Raw genomic sequence first — 23,056 nt, forward strand, 5'->3', positions numbered from 1 at the left:
ATTGACAACCAGAAAATGAGGGAGTAGGGTTCTCTTGCAGAAAGTTATTATTTTGTTAAAAAGGATCAACAAGACTGGCAGTTCTGTTATGCAGCAAAGTAAGGTTTGAAGAGGAAATAAACTCAGCTTGCACCAAGATAAACTTTTTAACAGGTACATGTTCAACATGAAGGCCATTCAGAGCTGCTGTCTCGTTAGAAGTGACGCCTGGTTTAGTGAGTGACTAATTAAAGGATTAGACACACGTGATCAACACGTTCTTTCTTTTTTAACTCAATGTGGGAATTTGAATTTTTTTATTTTATTTTGATCTTCAGTAAAGTGCTGTCTAATACTCTAAAATATCCTCAACTTGCGTGGGTACACACTAAAATTCTCATGCAGGAGCCTACTGACTACAGGTTCAGTGATGTGGGTCCACTAGATAGTCAGACAAGGCCGTGTCATGCTTAGGGTGCTTCTCCATTATTATGCTACATGCATGGCATATCATTAATATATTTCATACATACATTTCCAGTCTCCACGTTTGTCCTGGATTCGACTTTTACCATTTTATTAATTTATACGTTTTATATAGCACTCCCAGACCCGTGGGTATCAAAGCGCTTTACATACACAAAAGATAATAGCAAGGCGTATCATGATATAAAGATGCATAAAGATATAGGTATAACATTTTAAGACAGCATACATCAAAAGACCATTGAGAAGGTCGTCTTCCATGGAAACACCACTCAGCGATACCAGTAAAAACAGCCACCTGTATATATTCAGCATCCTCCAGTGTCAATCCTTCAAACTCACATCAAGTTGAGGTCACTGTGCGCCCGCCATTTGTAAAGTTATTCCCACCAGTAAATTGAACTAAAGGATGGAAACTACCTTCTCTGGCCACACCATCAGGAACAATATGATGGGGTGCAAGATCCCCGCGGCAAAGAACGACAAAAAGTGAGGCCTTCTCCTTCAATGCAGGAACACTCATTCACAACATTTATCTTTATCAGAGATTGAGCCCTCACTCCTTATTTGGATGGAATAAGAACCATATTTTCCTCCCAAAAACATCACTTTGTTTTACAGAACCCACTTCCACCAGGTCAGAGTTTGTACAAATGTTTGTATCTGTCTGTCCTACTATCGAAATTTCCAAGACAATTTATGTAACCAACCAAAGTTTGCTTCTGAATCCTTCATGTGTTATAAACATGCATGACTGCTCCTCCGCTAAAGGCTGACGCTGTGAAAAATAGCGGCAATAAAACAAATAATTATCAGTAAACATTTATTGTGTGCATACCAGAAGGCGGCCAACAATACACAAAGTCTGTCCAAAAATGCTTGAAAAGTCTGAAACATGAATTAAAAACTCTTAAATCCAGATTAATAGAACCACTAATTCTATCCTATATGCAAATGGTACTTTTTATTTGTTCCATTAAATTCATATTTGTATTAACAGTTAAGTAAGAGAGTGCAACATAAAATGGCCCTTTCACATTACTCCCTAAGTTGCAAAATCCAACGAAATTCAAGAGGAGTGACAAAAGCAAAACAAATTAGAGAAGAAATCACCTCATCCAGAAAAGAAGTAGCAACAAAAAACAATACATTTCAGGTACCTCTATTTGGAGAGCAATTGGACAGCTTTACTGATCAAGGGTGGATAACATGAGATTATGAAAATAAATATGTACTTAGCTGTAACAATAGTTTTGAAACTAGAATACTTTTGTAGATACAAATGCTGTGCATTATTCCGCCACAGAATTACTGGCTACATAATTGTCCTTATTTTTTGTCCCATCTTTGACGGTGGTAAGTACCATCCCTTTATGACGTTACATGTAAGCGTGCAATTCGCCAGTGCATATGCTTCTATCGCTCTTAGGCATACCTTAATCGAAGCATAAGCTAGATTTCATGAGGGTACTTGGACACAATGCAAAGTCTTGGCATTTTCTATTTTTGTTTGTAGGTAACTGGTCTATGTGTAGCGCCCCCCTATTTTTGTAAGATTCTTTGTACCTCTCCCTGATCTAGCTCCCACTCCTGCGAGATTCCTTCTGTCTGCCTAATCTGCTCCGCGTCTATGATTTTCTACCCCAGCATGTGTATCGCTGTCAGTGATATCTTTTTTTGGAGTGCCCATATTCAGATCTCCTGTGCTAGTTTGCATAGCACCATCATGGCAGGCCCTCCTGACACCCCCCGCCCCCAACCACCCACCCTCCCTTGTTTGTTCACGAAGAATATTGGTGTTGGGTTGTCTGTCTGGATCTTTACTATCTCTCTGATATGTTTGTGAAAGGCCTTCAAGTCAAAGAAGTCTGTTGTGAGTTGTAATATTTTTATGAGTTTTTCAGCTTTCTGTGGGTTCCTTTAGCCCCTGATCTGTTGATTCTCCTGCATGCACCCACCCAGTGTAGGTTGAGACTGTTGTGATGGTGACCTAGAGAAGTGGGTATTTTGAGTGGCCTGCCTCTTGTGATGTTTTCTGCTATCCATTACTATATTTACTTTTGCACAAGATCCTCCCAGTCCCCCACAGATTGTAACGATTGGCTCAGCAGCCTTTCTTGGAGGAGTGTCCCATGGGGTCTGGCAGGTGGGATTCATGTAATGCTTGAAGCCATCATTCTCAGCAATTTCAGGTTTTCACTCTCAGATGGTCTCTTCCTGCAGCGGCAAACCTGCTATATCAATGCCTGCACTCTCTTTTGAACCAGGCATGCCTTTATCGCAACTGAATCTGCCCCAGCTATCCATTTTCTTCATAGGAAGTGGTGAAGACTTCTCATTGTTCACTTAGAAACTCAGTATGTCTACTACTTCCATTATTATTTTGTATACCATTCTGGAAGTCTTGCGAGTTTGCCTTTCACCATCCAATCCAATCGGTTGGGGTACGCTTGTATCTCCTGCTTTCTCAAGTGAGCTGCTACTTCTGTAAGACATTTTGTAAACACACTTGGTGCTTACTTTATTCCAAGGGTAAAACTTAGAATTAGTAATGTGAATTGTGTACCACAAACTTAAGGGATTTATTGTGCTTGAAGTTCATCAGGGTGTGCAAATATGTGTCCATTGAGGTCTACAGTTGCTATGTAATCCTCTTCTTTTAGCAATGGGATGGCTTTCTACAGTGAAGTTGTCTTGAAATTTTGTGTCTGGTGAATGTCTTCTGTAATCTCAGGTCTATGATGGTTCTCAATATTAAATTTTGTTTGGGGATGAGGAAGCAGAGAGAGTACAGTCATTAGTTTTGTTAGTCTGTTGGCACCTGCCCTACTGGTCCTTCTGTATGAGGTTGTGTATTTCCTGTTTTTAACAGTGTCATTTCCTCTCCTTTGCAAGCTCTCCTGTTTGGCTTGACATCTGATGTTATCATTCCTAACTCTAGGCAGTAACTGTGTTTTAAGACGTTCGCACCCATTTGTGATGCGTGATGTTCCTCAATTCCAGGAGCAAACCTCCCAGTCTACTCCCTAAATGTGTTTGATGCTGAGGGCTTCTCTTTGCGAGTCACTTGCTGTCTGTGGCTGATCCACTTATGGTCTGCCATCACCAAAGGCCGTGACTCAAAAGAAGTGACTCCACGCCAATGGGTATGGCCATGCAGTACTAGGTCTCTACACACTCACCCCTTGGGAGCACTGTGTTGGTTGTAGAATGGTCTGCAAATTCTCTCTTTCAATTGCTCTCCTGGAAGGAGGAGTACTCCTACTGTAAGACCACCTGAATTGTAGGGGCCCACTGCCTTTTCCATATGATTGTATTTTTGTATCTGCTGGAGAGAGTCATCAACTGCAGCTCCGTGCGGCTTTCCCCTGTAAAAGACATAATTATCAAAGAAATGTGGACTTCTTGTTTAAAGCTGGATACTATTAGTAAGGCACGTATTCTTAGTGTAGTGTCCATGCACATCGGTCTGCTGGTTGCTTTAGCAGCTTCAAGGGCTGACTTGAGGCTGGAATTTAAGATGGTCTTTCCTGCTTGTATTGCATTTGTATTGTTCTGGGACATGTTGCATCAGTTCTTTCTTTTCCTTCTACCGTTAATAACACTAGAATGTGTGGTGCGTCACTGTGTGGCTGCTGAATGCCTCATCTTTCTTCCTTCCATCTCAAACAGCTTATTTTCCTTCTCTGGGACTGGTCCTTTGGATGCTGGAGCATTAGCCCTTTTCCTCGCAGTGGAGTCTGCAAGCTCATTGCTTGTTGTCTAGTAAGTCTTTCTAGAGGGTTTATATTTCTTCTCTAGCCTTGTTCTTACTACTTCAGAGAAAGCTGACTTGTTAAATGCTTCTTTCCTCTGGTTCATGATTCAAGGTAGCAGGGGCAAAAACTCTTTCTTCAGATCTTTTTTCAGTGATAGCAGTATTTCTGGGAGGAAACACTCTAGGGCCTGTCTTTTTCGAGCTGTACTTTTAAGTGTCTACTCTCCTTTTAATGACAACATCGTACAGAAAAAAGTCATCCAGTTGGGCTGGCAGAGAATGGATGGAGACAGACCTGTACTCAGGAGAGTTGGTGTCTAAGTCCTTCCATATATCCTCATCCCCTTGGGATGCCACTAAGATGAGTTGGTCATATTACTCATCCTCATCATAAAACTCCAACCTGCTCTTCCGCTGTGGGTTCTGAAACACGCTAGGGGTTCTGTGTCTGCTTGGCTCCCCTCTTCTATCCTAATTAATGTTTCGAATAAATGGTTAGTCTGTGAGACCAAAGTGCAGGCTATGGCTGATGCTAATCTGCTGTAACCCTCATCATTGTTATGATATATCAAATTACTATGCATCAATGTACAATTCACCATTACAGTTAGCGTGAATCACTAACTGTATAATCAGTGTTGTGTGCTGAGGTATTTTAGGCACTTTAAGGCCTTCAAAGAATTTTGGTCTCCAGAAAACCCAGGTACTAATGTTAATACATATGGCAAAAACCAGCTTCAAAAGTAAAATATGTCACCATAGGATGCAAGAAGGATATACAAATAAAATTAAAGGAAAAGAACAGTCACAAAAAGGCCACAAAAATAAGACAAGTAGAATTTTCTTTTTAAAGTGATTGATGACCAGCGCTCCTAGAACAGACCAACTGGGTTACGTTAAAAATGTTGGCAAATCTTTGTGAAGGATACATGCTAAGAACTATTTCTTTTCTCTCGAAAGCATTACAAATGTATTAAGTGATATAAGGGAACCACAGCAGAACCTCTGATGGTTATTCCTCAAACTGTTCAGACAAGATGTAAATACTGCGGAAATGACTGCTGCTAACATTAGAACTGGACCAGTCATTTCACATTATCCTTAGAAGAGTGGCATTGAGGACTCGACACAAGTTGTCTGGAGAAGCGCAACAGTCTCAGAGATCAGAACTTTTTTTAGACTTCTCCTTCTGGCTATCCCTGTACAAAACAGTTATATATGCAAGCTGTTCCAGCCTGTATGAGGATACACTGACTATAATCATCAGGGTACTTTATTTGGAGCCTCTACAAAATATGGCCCTTAGGAAGAGTCCTGTTGCTTCACTGTTCGCGTATTAAGGTGTCAGCTGAAATTCTTACCTGTTTCTCTCCAGTGAAGTGCGTGCCACAAGCTCATAGATCTGTGGTACATACTCGCATGTGGAAATGATGAAAAAGGCGTTCTCGTCTGAAAAATAAATGAAGACTATACAGGAAACCACCATGGCAGAAACCGAAAGTTAATAGACACAACAATGACGGAATTCCTAATTATTTATATACCAACTTGCCACAAATAAAGACAATAGTTTACATAAGTACCAGTTATGAAATCTATGGAAAGTAACTTTTAAAGGTACCACTAATTTGAAAAACAAAATGAAGAAATAATATTGCATACTTGTTAAATCCTTTTCTCAGCAGATGGAAAAGTTAGCAAATTCCTAATTACAGTCAAACTTATATTTTTACAATGTTTCACTGTTCATAAAAGCACTGATGCCCTCCAGGGTGAAGTATCACATTTTATAGAGCAAATACCGAAAGGTTCTGAAACAACAGCCAAAAGGCAGCGGGGACCGAGGCAGTGAAATAAAAATGTGTTTTTTTTCCCCAATGAGAGTGATCAGATTTTATCCAACTGAGGCTCATTTACCAACTCGTTCATTTAATGCAATGACTCCTGTAACCAGCCTTTTCTTTACATCATTTTATTGTATGCAAGTACATGGAAAATGAAGAACACTGAGACATAAATACCCTTTACGGAAATCCGATCCACCCGTCTGAAAAAAGAGAATATCCTACAAATGCAAAGCCGTAGATGCAAGCACAGCAGGCAACGTATATGTCAGGGCTCACTTGATGGACATCATGCTTATACACCAGTCATGCATCCTCAACCGCTCCCGATCACACAATGCAAACAACCATGTACATCGAAAGGAGCAGGCCAGAGTGCACTAAAATACTGCATAAACAATTCTCTTAATTCAAATATTTCTAACAGCTATGCCACAGAGTATGTCGACATTGTGGCTTCAGCAGTTTTTCTTCCTGAAAGCTGATGTGCAATATGTACTGTGTAAATTCATCCATGCATATAATGCACACTTTCAGAATCATACTAATTGAGACCTAATTACATTGTTATGGCCTCTTAGCAGGTAGCATTGTATGGCTCTGCAGTCTTTGTGCTACCCCAGGAGTGTCCGGGCTGCATATAGGTGCCACTCTTGCATGTTGGCGCCAGTTGCTTCACTCTTTTCCGCACCCTCAGATAGAACAATTATTGGTGACAGTACGCTGATCTCTAACTTAAAAAGTACTACCTATGTTTCCTGTTCTGCCACTCCAGGAAGGATGAGGAAGACCCAGGTCAGGTCAACAGGGATTGGCTGTTGGCAAGTTGCCATGGTATCCAGCCTCATCTTTCGCATGAGTCAGAACAGGAAACTTAAGTAAGGCAGAGGCTCAACGAAAGCCCATTTAGCTTTCCAACAAAGTGAATTGGAATGAAGACACATGATAATCGACTTATGTGTCTACAAACACACAAAAAAACAACAGTTAGGGACCCATTGAATATTGATTTTGGTCCTGACAAAAGCCCAGACCCTTACGGCAACACAGGCTAAAACTTGTTGACAAACAATTTGTGATGTGAAGGACAATTTACACGTCCTTTGAACGTCATAACACCTCCTTTTAATCTTACCGCTGTATACTTCACCTTAGTTAAAAAATTGTTCTAAAACACAGGAGATAATTTTAGTAACAACACCACACGGATCCCACAAATATTTTCCCTAGGATGGAAGTACTCACCTAGGGAACTGAGTGCCTAGGTGTGAAACCCAATGACGACACCACCCAACAACACACCATAGTGGTGATAACTTCACACCACCAGTGGCTAAGATAGGTTGAGGGTTTGGGATAGTTCTGAATAATTTCAGACCACATGGAATCTACAGGGCTCGCTCTCCTTTGATTTGGATGCATTAAGTATAGCATGTAAAATTGTCACAGATGATTAGCCTACACAAACCGTGTCAGGAAAAGAAAAGCGATCTTCTACCTCAGTCTTAAAGAAAGTAATACAACCATGTTAGACGACTGTTATTGGCTGAAACATGTTGATCTTAGATGGTGGAGTACATTTTATACTCTTTTTACATTTTTAACCATACCAAAGGTAGCTTGAAAAATAGCAAAGCACCAGAAGAATAGGAAAAACTTGCAGACAATTTTAACCTGAGATCACATTGTACCTTCAAACAAGTCAATAGCGTTGAGCCCATCCAAACACATTAGTGATATTGTGTGAGGACCGAAGTACGAAGCATGCCACCAGTAGTACTGGTGGGTGAGGGTTGATTTATAAAACCAACCAGGTATCCTCCACCCCATTCTAATGTAAAATAGGGACTAGAGAGGTTCAGTCACAAGAGCTCTCTCCAATGATATTGGTACCTAAAACATTGGAAGCTGAGTGACGCATAATTTTTTCTTCTGACTCCACATTTTTCTTTGATATGTGATCCATTCCATCATGGCCTGGGGGGTACGATGCCTATGCAAAGTCACACAATGCCACCAGCTAGCAGGCGGGGGCCCAATCAATCAGGAGTTAAAAAGCACAGCTAATCACCCAATAGGTTATCTGGACGCTTACAGCCTGAGGCTTATCCGAATAGCCAGGTCTTCAGGGCCATTTGGAATTTCGGAAGTGATGTGATGGTCCAGATGTGTTTGGGGAGGCTGTTCCAGGTCTTTGCTTTGATGTGGTAGAAGGAGCATCCTCCACTTCTGCTTTGGTAAATGCAGGGAGTATTGGCAAGTAAAAGAGAGGTGGAATGGTGTTGTCTCAATGGTTGGTGGAAGATGAGGAGGTGGCTAATTTAGGAGGGTCCTTGGATGTGTAGAGCCTTGTGTGCGTGGGTCAGCAGCAGTATCTATAACATTTTCTGAATCCAGTCCGAAAGTTGGGGATATTTTAAAGGTGAGGAATCTGTGGTGAGAAGTGTCATTCAGAAATGTGAGCATCGAACAGGAAGATAATATCACCAAAACATGAGACTTTGTAAGGACAAAACAACAGGCCAATCTCAAGGACCTAGAAGAATAGTACAGACGAAGAAAACTTTTGAGATACGATAGAGCGTAACCATGAAGAGATCTGTAGACTAAGCACTGGGTTTTGAATTGTTATCTCTCCTTGATTTCGAGTCACAGAAGTGCTAAAAGGGTGGGTGTAATATGGTATTCTGTTTTACCCAGAGTATGAGCCATGCAGCAAAATTTTGGATTTTGTTATTTGTATAGGTCGTTGCAGTATCCAGGCAGGATAAGACCATAACTAGATAAGGCAATTCTTTTGGGTGAAAGTAGAAGAGCTAGTATTCTGTGCAGATGTTAAGAGGTGATGAACCACATCTTTGATGACAATATTTACTTGGTGAGAGATATTGGACAACACTTACTAATTAAGATACTTAGCAGTGGTATAGGTAGGGTTGCCTTGGGGTCCGGCCAAGAAGGCAGTGATATAAAGATGTTTTTGGTCTGGATTTGCTACGATCAGCATGCTGCTTGCAGAAGATTTTTATTTCAGGTTGATTTGGGCCTGCATCACCTCTGCGTGCATGTGGTTTCAGACACTATGGGGCCTATGCATCAACAATGCCATTTGCGATTCCTTATTAGCGAAAAATAAGGAATCGCTAATAAGGAATAGCAAAAGGCTATGCATGTAGGAATCGCTATTCAAATAGCGATTCCTAATATTCCTTATTACCGAATCGGTAATACCGAATCGGTAATAAGGAATACCTACCCATTCATTCCTATGGGCTTGGAGGCCCATAGGAATGACTGTAAAGCCATTCTGTATTAGCGATTCGGTATTACCGAATCGCTAATAGCGGGAGCACTTTCAAGGGTGCCAGGGTGTCAAAAGGACACCCTGTTGCACCCCTGAAAATGATATGTGCACATATGTTGCACACACACATGTTCTAAGGGCATGTGTGTGCGCAACATGTAACTTTGAAAAATGCACAAAAGTGCATTTTTCAAAGTTTTTGCAAATTACCATGCAGTTCATCTTCATGGTAATTTGCTCCCCCTATTAGCGAAATCGCTAATTTTTTAACTTTGATGCATTGCATTTAAGGAATCTCACTTTGAGATTCCTTAAATGCAATCGCTATTTAAGGAATCGCTATTTAAGGAATCCCTATTTAAAGAATCGCTATTTAAGGATTCCTTAAATAGCGATTTCTGCTTTTGGGTTGATGCATTGGGATTGGGTATTTTTTACTTAATACCGGGAGCTATTACCGAATCGGTATTTTACCGACTGGATTTTGGGTTGATGCATGAGGCTGTAAGAGCTTTAAGCACATGAGACATCATCAATGACAAGGCTCACATCGCTGGATCTCATTGGGTCTGGGTGTGCCACAGCCCCAATTTGCTGTTATAAAGATTTTTGCCACCAGAGTTTGCAGGCTCATTTACATCAGTAGATTTGCAGAACTCATTATATTAGGTCATTGTAACTGCCTTTGTATATTCACTTGGGATATCATTGATATTCTGGTCTGATAAAAAAAAAAAAAACAACCACAACATTGATGAGGCTCGGAGAAGGTGCAGGTTCTTGTGGGACTCCAATAGATAAGCTGGTGGAATCAGAGAAGGTGGTGCAGTTTGACTTCATGAATCCAGTATTTTTCAAAACAACATCTACATAAGGCAAGTCACTTTCACATCAATTATACTCCATTAATATGTGACCACTGATTATCAAAAGTTTGCACCAGGTACAGCAGCATTAGGGCACATGCATGACAACTATTTCTGGTATTGAACAGTCCCTCTCTGAATATAAAGTGGGCAGATTCAGTACAGTGATGAGGGCAGACGTCAGAATGCAAGTCATTCAAGAAAATATTGTTCACAGGTCTCTACGCCCCTCTTCTGCATATAACGTAACTGTCCCTAAAGGTAGAAGATCCAAATGGGGTGGCAGAAGCTTTGCTACCTGTGCTTCCAAACTCTGGAACACTCTTCCCCCTGATCTTAACAAAATGACAGGACTGCTTCCTTTCAGGAAAGGCCTGAAAACATGGCTTTTTAATCAACAGGTCTTTCATTACCTCAAATCCTTTTTACTGCTTTTTTGGTTCTTCCTTCAGTGGGTCAGCACCTAGATGCCCCTGGGCATGAGTGCACTTTATAAATTCACATTCACAGTTGTCTGGTGACAATTACCTCTATGGGATAGACTGGAGACAACCTTAGGTTAAGTGTCTTTCTTATGATGGTATGTGTCATGTTTTAAGAGACTCCTCAAAGCAAGTGATGATTTGACAGTATTGGTAGTTATTAGTAGTGCAGTGAGGCCTATGGTTGCAGATTGTAATTTGTAGATTTCAGCAGACAAGCATCTTTCGTAAAAGATTATCTGATTCGGATTCTTTGGTGCCAATGTGGGTTTAAAGTCAACAAAATGGGTTGGAGAATAGCATTTGTACAAACATTTGAGAAACTATGGTGGCTCAAAGGATTTCAATTTCGTTTTTAAAGACATAAAACAGATTATGCAGAACTCTTTAATGGGTAGATGCAAGAGTAATTAGTCTATCATGACTCAAAGATCCTTATCAGCCTACACCAATTCTTTTGATGACGTTTTAGCCTCAGCAGTCCACATGTGGAAGCAGATCATCTTAGCATGAGGATAACAACCTATGGCTCAACCCTGTGAGTAATGGCAAAGTTAGGAAAAAAAGGCGTACTGGGCACTACCTACAGTAATCCCCAAAAGTTAAAAATAGTTCAGGCATTTCATCAATAATTTGTATGTGTTTCTCATCAAAAGCACTTATTCACGAGGGTGGACTGGCTTAGAGAAGGTGATTGAGTGGTCCCTGGTTTTGTTTCTGTGCTGGATCTGCTCCTTGTTAACGGATAGAAGACAAGGTGTCAGCCTGGCCCCTTACTCTTCAGAAGCCTGCAAACTTATTTGTGGAGAGCCTCAAGGTTCCTTGCTCAGCCTCACCCTCTTCAACACATGCATGATCCCTCTGTCCAATGTCATTTGCGAACACGACCTGAACATCCGCTCCTATCTAACAACGCACAACTTATGCATTCTGTCGCAAGTTTCCCAACACAAGAAACAAGTTCACCACCTGCATGACTGAAGTTGATAACTGGATGAAAGGCAACAGTCTACAGCTCAATACCAACAAGACAGAAGTAGTGATCTTCGTCAAGAACACTTCACCATGAGACTGCAACTGGTGGGCAGCGGAACTTAAACTCATCATCCATGCCAGGAACCTCGACATCATCATCAACAGCGAACTCGATGTGACCGCAGTGAATGTTGTCACTATATCCTACTTCCACACCTTGAAGATGCTGAGGAAGATCTTCAAAGGGCTCCCAAGCAACAATAGGAAAAACGTCACTCACACTCAAGTAATCAGCAAGTTGGACTTCAAGAACACCCTCTATGACGAAATCACCAAGCAACTCACCAGAAGTCTACAAACCTCTGTAGCCAGACTCATCTTCAACCTCCCACACAGAGCTCATATCACACAACACCTCAGAGAGCTCCATTGGGTTCTGATACAAAAATGCCCTAGTTTCAAACTCCTCACACACACATGCAAGGCACTACACAACAAAGACCCCAACCTACTGGAACAGTCGCATCTCTTTCCACCGACAACCCAAACCCCGCCACTCTGCACAACCCCTACCTGCACACTTTCAATACATACACAGAACCAGATCAGGAAGATTGACGTTCTCTTACATCGCTCCTAACGTGTAGAACAAGCTCCCATTCCACATCAGAGACTCCTTCTCTCTTTTTCAATTCTGCAAGAAGCTGACATCCAGGCTTTTCAATTAACCAACCTCCCATAAGCAGGGATAGGCACATATCTGCTTAGTGCCTAGATACCCTCATGGATGGCAGAGCATCTACAAATACACATAATGAAGAATAGTGCTGACTTGTCTTTAAATGCACCTTATACATCCCTACAAACACAAAGAAAGTCTTTCGAACTAAACACTGATAAAAATATGACCGTATACACACAAAAAGGCGTGCTGACCTTTCATGAACAACACGGATGAACTGTTGCAATTGCTATTGGAAGAAAACCAGGGACATGGGTTCACTTAAAAATGTAATTTTGTGAGTAGGTTTCCATTTTTACAAATTGTGCTTATATATTTCTGTTCTAAAACAGGTCTCTGTTTTGCCTCAAGTATATATATAGACTTTATTTGCAAAACACAGGATGGGACATTCCTGTACAAATATATATTCACCAGTCAGCCTCATCAGCATCTATTTGCAAGTGACCAGGGTTAACCTTCAGTGCTTTTTCATGGGTCTGCTTGCCAATTATATACCCTTTCAGATTTAGAGCCTACAAATGAGGCAACAGAACTGTCGTTAGCATTTAGACACCCTGTCTTCGGTATGGTCATTCAGGTTTAACTGCCTGCCCTCCCAAATCTCCAATCAACCTACCAAATATCATGCAGTGCCTTGTAAGAATTCAAATGAAATCCGTGGGGGAAGCCCTTGTTTTTCAGGAAAGCAGGTTTTATTCCCAGAGACTGCATGCAAGTATGCAGACTAGCCCTTTCAGGCTTCCTCTTTTAAGAAAGGATTTAAGTTGAGGTACAACACTTTGATTTGCTTTTTAATGCTTAGGTATTCGATGAACAACAAAAAAGATGAGAAACTATATTTCCTGTTACCTTTTTAAAAAATGTATCAGCATTTTAAAAAGAAAACGCGTGCACTGTATGATACTGCTTAATCCAAGCTGAAATAGGAACATGATTTACTCAAGACTGCTTGTGTCACTGAACACTACTCAGGTGTCATGTCCTCCAGGAAAGGACATTGTTATATAAGTAGGTCAGTGGTCTAGCTGATCCAGACAGCAGTGAGATGCCAGGAACTTCCTGGGTGGAGACAGGAAGTACTAGTTTTTCCACTCACTACATTGAGGGAAGCAGAGAGAATAGGACGTGTGGAGAGTAGCTCCACATCAGTAGGCTGTTGGACTTGGCCCTTCTGGCAGGTTCACCCCTGAACTTTTTTGCTTTTTATTGGTGACTTTCCCTGTGTCCCAGAGGAAAGTGCGTGCGCATTCTGAGTGCATGTGGTGAGATAGGCCTGTCCTCCCATAGGAATGCATGGGGAATGTATTTGTCCCTAGTAGTTCCTGATGCGTGGGGTGTGCAGTCCCGAGTTTGGTATGTGCGGACGCGTGTGATTGAATGCTGCGCGATGATGTGTGCGGCGTGCATGTACCTAGTATGGAAGTGCCACTTCTAGAAGTGGGCACTTCGGTGTGCAGTGTAAAATGTGTGCCTTGTCGCGCGATTTGCTGGTTGAGGTCATGTGACGGGCTAGGGAAATCCCCAGAGTCAGGATGAGTCACCCAGTGGTGAATGGGGAGATCAGCAGCTAGATGGGTGGGAGGAGTACACCTGGGTCCTGAATAGGGCAGGGTTTTCCCCACACAATGCTGGCTCCGCCCCCTGTGGTGCGACTGACGACTCTGGCCTGTCCACTGAATAGGGAGAGGGGCTGAGCAAAACAAAGTGCTCAGGGACCAGTTGTAACTGGTTCGCCCCTTCCCTGCACCTTGAGACAAAGGATTTACTGTATAAAAAGGGGCTGTGTCCCCTTACATTTGGTGTTCTCTTGCTGATCCAACTTGAGGGGGGCCTGCTGCTGCTGGGCGCCAGGAGAGACCGCCACTGGGGACTGCCTCCCTGCTGGAGGGCCCTGTGAGCTGGCCCCTGGGCCCAGTCTTTGCCCCCCCCTGCTTTTGAAGACTTTGGCTGGACTTGCTTTCTTGCCCAAGAGCCTGGAAGCGCTTTTTACTTATAGCGCTAGGAGCGCTCCATTTGTGGCCCCAGCAGCGCTGAGCTGCGATCCTTAACAGGGGAACCCCGATGTAGGGATTCCCCCGCTTTTGCCGATTTGAAGCGGGTGCCCACCCCGCATTGCCGTGGTCGTTGGCGGGTGCCCACCCCGCTTATTGGTTTATTTCGTTGGCGGGTGCCCACCCCGCTTATTTGTTTTTCTTGCGAGGGAGCCTACCCCTCTGATGGCCGGAGAATCACCGCCGCGGCCAGGGAATCCCAGGAAGTCAGGCGGCCGGGGGCGGGCCTCCGGGACAACAGGAACCGGAAGCAGGAGGGCGGGAGCCTACCCCGCCTCCCACCGAAGACGCGCGGCTGGCTGAAGCCCCGGAGATTCCCCCGCACCGCCCGTCAGGCCGGAGGCTCTGAAGTCCTCTGAGAACAGCCCGGGAGAGCAGGAGACGACGCGGGAGTCCCAGGTGAGTGGGGCTCCACGCGGTTGAGGATTTTGTCCGTTCTGCCCTCTCCCTTCTTCACGCAGCGCCGCAGTTGCGGGCTGCTTCACCGAGGGGGCAAGTTCTTCCCAGGGCATTTGATGTTGCTGAGTCCCCCGAGCGGGACTCCCACGCTCCTAGGTGCAAATTAGTTTTAGAGCCCCAAAGGCTCCCACGAGGCACATTGTTCAAGAGTCCAGAGGGACTCCGACAGACGGGGCCATATTGGTTCTAGAGCGCGAAGACGCTCCATCGTGGGGGCATATTATTTTTAGAGCGCTCGTGGGGCTCCAACCCTCCGCATTGTGTTCTTCGAGCGCTGGTGCGCTCCAACGTTATTGGGGGCCGTATTCATTTGTTTAGAGCCCAGGGAGGCTCCAACAACTGCCCTATTTTTCCTAAGAAGGCACAGTGGTGCCCACGCTCATTTCTCCAGCTGCCCAGCACTTAGTGGGCAGCTGCAACGTTTAGGTTGTGCATTGTGTGCCTGGCTTGCGCAGCCTGCGCAGGCTTGCCCCTGACTTTGCTGAACACAGGGCGTCCTAGCCCCTACCAGGCCAGTTGGCCCAGGGACTGCCACAGATAGTGGCTAATGTGAGTTTTTGCGCCATTGTCCCTTTCCTGCACCTCTGAATGTGTTTATGCGTCATGTGCTTTGCTTTACACCTCTGAATGTATTTTATGCATCCTGTGTTTATGTGCTTAGACCCCTACAGGTAGAGTGATACTTAGGTGGTTGTTTTTCTCCTAGTACAGGTGGTGCTGGTGAGGTCCTGATTCCCTGCGCAGTATTTTCCTAAGGTGGTTAGGGTTGCGTAGGTGGTACTTTCTGGTTACCAGGAGTTACTGGTTGTGTGTTATATATGTTATTGTGTGCTATGTTCCAAAGTATTATTCCTAAGTTCTAAGAGTGCTAATTTCGGACAGTGGTCCATGTGGCCCTGTCCCCTGTACATATAATCCCTTGTAAATTCTGCCCGTGCCTGTTGGCACATTGTAAAGTGTGTGGTTTTATCTAATGTGTTGTGTATAATACAAAGGCTATTTTTATAGAATACCTTGTGTGGAGTTTCCTTTGTGGTGGGCCTTGGGTGTTGTTGCTGGGTGCGCGCGCAAACGCTTTACACATCGCCTCAGGGATAAGCCTGTCTGCTCGTGCCAAGCTACCAAGGGGGTGAGCAGGGGTTATCTTTGGCGTGTAACTCCCCAGCCCTGACTAGAGTGGTGGTTTCTGTCTGGCTTTGGCGCAAGCCCTATCCAACCAGAAATCCCATTTCTAACATTGAGGGAAGTAAAGAGAATAGGACGTGTGGAGAGTAGCTCCACATCAGTAGGCCATGTATAAAAGCTGAGAAATTAATATAGATTAGTTAATAGCCTGATGCCAGGTGCTGTCTTTTATGCAGAGTGTTATGCTTGCCAGTGCTGTGAAGAGAAACCAATCCAGAACAGGAGAACTGGCGACGAAGGTGGGATCGAATATCACGCCTGCAGATAACGCAGGCAAGTAATATAAGAAAGTACCAGTGCTGAGGAAGCACAAATTACTTGCAGCTAACATGCAGCATTAAAGAAAAGTAGGAATTATCTGAACTACAAGCCATGCATGCTGCAGCCGAGTGGCGGCCATTTTGAAGTCAGACAAGTTGAGACAGTCGACTGAAGTCTATGGGGTGGCCATGTTGAAGTCAGGCACCCTGAGACAAATCCACTAAAATCAATGAGACAGCCATATTGGAATCAGGCAATCCAAGCCTAATTCACTGAAGCCTACTGAGACAGCCATACTAAGGGCAGACACCAAGCCAGGTTGGCTTTTGAAAGGAATACACATAGCTGGGGGCATCAAAGCTGGAACAGCTCTACAAAAAAAATGTGATGCTGCCAGAAAGAATACAGTGATCACCTTTGAGTGAGCTTTTCCAAAATCAAAGAAAAACAACTATACGCAAGACCTCTACCGAAGAGGGCCAACAAATAATACATAAAGTATAGTGAGCAGTCTTGTGGCATTATCATACTAGCACATTCCACCATCATGTCGGTGGGAAAAGAAACACAAAAATCTAACCCCTGCATTGAAGTGCCACCCCCTGTGAGACAGACGGGCACCCAAGGTTTGGGTCCCAAATGGAAACGGTGGCTGGAGTCACTGGATGAATTTTTTGCAACAACCAGTGAGCGAAGAGACGAAAAACGTCTGCTACTACTACTTCAGCTGGTGGGGCATGAAGGCCGACGCCTAATCAGAAAGTTTTCAACAAAGGACACAGAGACATATGAAAAACTCAAAGAGACACTATGTGCCCATTTCAACACAAAGAAAGAGGTGGTTCAAGAAGGCCTCATCTTCAACGCAGCACGGCAGGAACCAGGTGAATCATTAACAAATTTCATTACAAGGTTGCAAAGTCTGGTACAATACTGCAATTTTAATACATTCACAAATGAGGAAGCAATTCGACTCAGGGTAATTGAGGGATGTTCAATACCAGACACGAAATGCAAGATCCTTCAAAAGCAGCTCTCGCTAAAGGAAATCATTAGGAGGGCCGAAGCTGGAGAGCGGGCCAAAGCAAGAGAATTGCACCTCAATGCAAGAAAGGAAAACAAGAAAAATTAGATGTTTTTCATGTCAGTGAGTAAAGTCCAAGAAACCAATAGAGCCAGAAAGAGTGAGGGCAAAGACAGACCAGAGGCAAGATATCATGATAGACAAAGTGAAATGAAATACTCAGATTCAACAATACAAAAGGCAGTGGAGGATGGCAAACCAAAGAATGGGACATTCCGGGATTGTGACAGCCAAACTGAAATAACTTCAAGGAGTCATTCATCAAACTTTCCAGAATATTCTGAAGAAGCATCAAGCAGTGGGACAGATCACACAAATGGAACAGACGACACCATGCCCAACAAGCGTGAAGAAAAAACAAACTACAGAAGATTGGGCAATTCACACCAACTCTGGAAACCGGTATACAAACACACCGGAGCCACCCACTGTTTATCGAACTTCTTAGATTTTTCTGAAGAAGCATCAAGCAGTGGGATATATCACACACATGGCACAAACGGCAGTGCGTCCAACAAGTGAGAAGAAGAACCAAACAACATAAGACTGGGCAATTCACTCAGACACCGGAAATGGGTATGCAAACGCACTCAAGACACCCATGACAATAAGGAGAAAACTGAGAGGAGACAATTAACATCACATGAGAGGAGCAGAGACAAAATGCACTGGGGCCAAAAAATAGAAATAAACACTCGGCTATCAAATTATCCCTCGTTGCAAGAGTACATAAGACACTTCGAGAGATGTACCCAAAGGAACGTCCCGAAGACAGCTCCGACTCAAGGAGCAGTTCATCACAGTCCATCAGCTCAAGAGATTCACCAGTGAGAACACACCCAAAAGGACTTCCTCAAAAGAAATCAGAAGAAGATTCATCTGATTCAGAAAGCATGTTTGCACAATCACTCAGGTCAACAGAGTCAAGATCAAGAAAACGCCAATGCCGTCAATCACCCAAATGCACATTGGAATCAGAGAATGTTCTCCCCGTTCAGAGCAAAACATCACACGCCGATGACTCAGAACAATCACTAACCCCACAACGCAACATGTCATGTCAGTTATATTCACATCAAGACATGAATAATATACCTTCATGTTGGAAATACCCACTCCCACACCGGAAGGGTGGTGGTGGACATCCCGAACACACTGTGGTAGCTTGGCTCGAGTGGTCAGGAAACAGGCACCGTGCTAAGCATACATTATACCCATACAATAACCATGCGTGCATCCGTTCCAAAAACGACTCTACACCGTAAAAATTATGAAAATATCTTTCTTTATCTTCTTTTTCTCTTAGTTGCTGATCAGATACATAAATAAGACAATCACAATATACAAGGCTTATTAAATTAGTGCAGGTCAAATAAATACTGTCTTAATGATTCAATAAATAGGGGTGATCATAAATATTAAAGACATAAATATAAGTGCAGTTAATACAGGCAATTAAATATTCTGAGGCAATAAATACTGTAAACCAATAAATATTGTGCATCAATAAATACTGTTGACCAATAAATACAGTGAAGCAATAAATAGGTTAAATACAATAAATACAGTGCCCCCAATAAATAATTAAAAGCTGACAGTGACACTCATATAATCAGATCACATTTGAGATTACTATGGGCTGAATTGGCCCAGGCACAGCTTGTGGTGAGGTAGATGGCTTGAGGGTGTCTACTCCCTGGCTTGGACAAGGCTGAGGCCTAAACTGAGGTAGATCAAGGGGGGGATTCTAGAGATCTGGCTTTCCCACTCTACACAACCCCACTGAATTAGTCTCAGCTCACCCCTGGCACAGTCAGGCTGGTTCCAGCACCTCCCTAGCCCTCAGAGTAGTCTCTCAGGTCTCCACAGGGCCTTAGGCGCCCTCTACTCCACTTACTGCCCTTTTTCTGATGCTCCGACGCCGCTGGAGTCGTGTCGACGCCGTGAGGCGGTTCCGGTTCGATGTCGGCGGCCTCGGCGCAATGTCAGTTCTTGACGACGCCGGTAGGCGGTTCCGGTTCGATGTCGGCGGCCTCGGCTCGATCTCGACCTCCGATTCGATGACGTCGGGCAGTCTTGACTCGATGTCGACTTCGGGCGGCTCCGGTCCGATGGCGACCTCGGCTTCGATGACGTCGGCCGGCCTTGCCTCGATGTCGACTTCCGGCGGCTCCGGAGTGCGATCTCCACTCCCGACCTCCGGTGCTCCTCTCCTCAGGTTCCCGGCGACTCCGGAGTGCGACCTCCACTCCCGACCTCCGGCACGATTCTCCTCAGGTTCCGGCGACTCCGGAGTGCGATCTCCACTCCCGACCTCCGGCACGCTTCACCTCGGTCTCCGACGACTCCGGAGGGCGGACTTCACTCCTCCGATGACGCCGCTCACTCGACCTCGGGTGACTTCCTCCTCGACCTCTGGTACTCTCTACGACCTCTGACGGCGCCCTCTCTCGACCTCTGGCGGCTCCGAGTACGACGTCTGCTTTTCCAGTCAGCGCCGCTTCTCCACCTCGGGCTCCAGGTCTCAGGCTACTCGACGTCGGACTCCAGGGAAACCAGTATTCAGGTCAGGATCTTGCTGTTCTTTGGTTCTAAGGCCTGTTCCTGCTGTCCAGGTCCTTAGGATGGTTTTTCTTGCTTCTTCCCACACAGGGCTCCAGGCTGGGCTCAGTCAGTAGGGACTAGTATCAAGGGTGGGTTTATGGACCCCACTCCAGGCACAAGTTTCCACCCCTGCTGCTTCACTCCTTCCTCCTTCAGGTTTCTGCTGCTCTCTCTTCACCAGTCAGGTGCCAACTGCCAGCTCCAACTGCCAACTCTCTGTCTTAGCTTCCCAACATTCTAAACCGCCTCCAACTGTCACAGGGTTCTGGAATGTTCTGGAAGGTGCTAGTAGGTTCCAGTGGATGCTGGTGATGTCACAGGTGGCCACCATTTTGTGCTCCAGGCCCTCAGACAGAAGTTTCAGGGGTAGATAAAATGGCTCCCTGAATCTGCATCAACACTACAAAAAGTCTGGTGGTTCCCAAAAAGGAAAAATACTAACAGGGCTTGAGGCAAAAGTGGGACAAAATAAATAATGATGAGGAGGGACCACCCAAAGGGCTGACAGGTCTAACACGCGTCCCCCCCAGCTGAAAGTGGGGAGAGCTACCCAACCCCTTGGGAGTTCTCATCACTAAGGCGGAAATACCTTGAGAGACCGTCTGCATTGGCGTGGTCCACTCCAGGCCGATGTTCCACCTGAAAGTCCATCCCCTGTAGGGAAATAGACCACCTCAACAACTTGGGATTCTCCCCCTTCATCTGCATCAGCCAACGAAGGGGTCTGTGGTCGGTCTGAACTAGGAAGTGCGATCCAAACAGGTATGGCCGCAACTTCTTCAGAGCCCATACCACTGCAAAGGCTTCACGCTCTATTGCGCTCCACTTCTGTTCCCTGGGAAGTAGTCTCCGGGATAGGAAGACCACGGGTTGATCCAGACCCTCTTCGTTGAGTTGCGATAACACTGCCCCAATGCCATGTTCTGATGCATCTGTCTGGACAATGAACTTCTTGGAAAAGTCTGGGGCCCTTAAGACCGGGGCCTCGCACATGGCTTTCTTCAATCTCACAAAGGCCTGCTGACAAGCCTCCGTCCAGACTACCCGTCGAGGTTGTTTCTTGGACGTGAGCTCCGTGAGGGGGGCTACGATGGTACCGTACCCCTTCACGAAGCGGCGGTAATATCCCGTGAGGCCCAGAAAAGCTCGGACCTCAGTCTGTGTCTTGGGGGGTTCCCAGGCCATGATGGCCTCGATCTTCGCCTGGAGGGGTTGCACCGCTCCCCTACCCACCAAGTGTCCAAGGTACACTACCGACCCCTGCCCGATCTGGCACTTGCTGGCCTTGATCGTCAATCCAGCTTGTCTCAGGGCCTGGAGAACAGCTTGCAGGTGACGCAAGTGATCCTCCCAGCTGTTACTGAAGACGGCTATGTCATCCAGATAAGCAGCAGAGAAACTCTCCATTCCGGTGAGGATCTGGTTTACCAGGCGCTGAAACGTGGCAGGTGCGTTCTTGAGCCCAAAGGGCATCACACAGAACTGGTAGTGGCCATTGGGCGTGGAGAAGGCTGACCTTTCCCTTGCTCCATCAGTCAAAGAGATCTGCCAGTACCCCGAAGTAAGGTCAAAGGTACTTAGATATTGGGCAGCTCCCAGCCGGTCAATCAATTCATCCGCCCTAGGGATCGGATGAGCATCAGTTTTGGTCACTGAGTTCAGTCCCCGGTAGTCCACACAGAACCTCAGTTCTGGTTGGGCACCCGGTGGTGCAGCTTTTGGTACTAACACCACCGGACTGGACCAGGGGCTGCTAGAAGGTTCGATCACTCCTAGCTCCAGCATCTTAGTGACTTCACTGTGAATGCTGGCCTTCACCTTGTCTGACATCCGGTAGATCTTGGACTTCACAGGTGGGCTGTCTCCTGTGTCCACGTCATGGACGCACAGGTGAGTCCTACCCGGGACAAGGGAGAACAACGAAGAGTACCGCCCCAGGACCTGGCGGCAGTCCTCCCGCTGTTCAGGAGTTAGAGATGGGGAGAGAATCACTCCCTCCACCGACCCATCCTTTTGTTGAGATGCAAACAAATCGGGGAGAGGCTCGCTTTCCACGTCCTCTCCTCCGTCAGTCACCATCATCAAGATGACTTCGGGCCTCTCGTGGTGGGGTTTGAGGCGGTTGGCGTGCAGCACCCGTAGGGGCTGACGAGGGGTCTTCAGGTCCACCAAGTAGGTAGCCTTACCCTTCTTCTCCAACACCTCAAAGGGTCCTGACCAGCGATCCTGGAGGGCGCTAAGCTCTCCTGGTTCGATCACCCACACCTTCTGGCCAGGCTCCAACTCCACCGGGTGAGCGTTGTGGTCATACCACGCCTTCATTACTGCTTGGCTGGCTTCCAAGTTGTCAGAAGCTTGCTTCCACAACTTAGCCATTTGGCTCCGGAAGGCCAGCATGTAGCTCACCACATCCTGGGGAAGCTTTCTGGGAGTTCTTTCCCATCCGTCTCTCACCAGGTTGAGAGGTCCACGTACAGGGTGCCCATACAGAAGCTCGAAGGGGCTGAAGCCCACTCCCTTCTGTGGCACTTCCCTGTAAGAAAAGAGTAGACAGGGTAGGAGGACGTCCCATTTCCTCCGCAGGCTTTCAGGCAGACTTCTGATCATGCCTTTCAAGGTTTTGTTAAACCTCTCCACCAGACCATTGGTCTGGGGGTGGTAAGGAGTTGTGAACCGGTAGGTCACTCGACACTCCTTCCACATCGCCCGCATATACGCTGACATGAAGTTGGTCCCCCTGTCGGACACAACTTCCTTGGGAAAACCCACTCGGGTAAAGATTCCCATCAGGGCCCTAGCCACAACAGGTGCTGTTATGGTCCTCAGAGGTATTGCCTCTGGGTACCGCGTGGCATGATCCACCAGAACCAGGATAAACCTGTGACCAGCTGACGTTGGCGGATCTAACGGACCCACAATGTCGATGCCCACCCTTTCAAAGGGGGTGCTAACGACAGGAAGTGGTTCCAGGGGA

General features: G+C 45.4%; 1 protein-coding gene across 1 annotated transcript in view; it reads right to left on the reverse strand.

The window, feature by feature from the left end:
* Positions 1-23,056, reverse strand: part of LOC146769594 (rho guanine nucleotide exchange factor 11-like) — a gene marked incomplete at its 5' end in the record, with an annotated part of 243,205 nt that overhangs the window by 77,870 nt on the left and 142,279 nt on the right. Inside the window, 1 exon segment of the mRNA XM_085640490.1 lies at positions 5,584-5,671. Within this exon segment, the coding sequence (XP_085496616.1) occupies positions 5,584-5,671 (88 nt within the window).

The sequence above is a fragment of the Triturus cristatus genome, unplaced genomic scaffold (assembly GCF_964204655.1).
Source record: "Triturus cristatus unplaced genomic scaffold, aTriCri1.1 SCAFFOLD_374, whole genome shotgun sequence".
In the NCBI taxonomy this organism is placed as follows: Eukaryota; Metazoa; Chordata; class Amphibia; order Caudata; family Salamandridae; genus Triturus; species Triturus cristatus.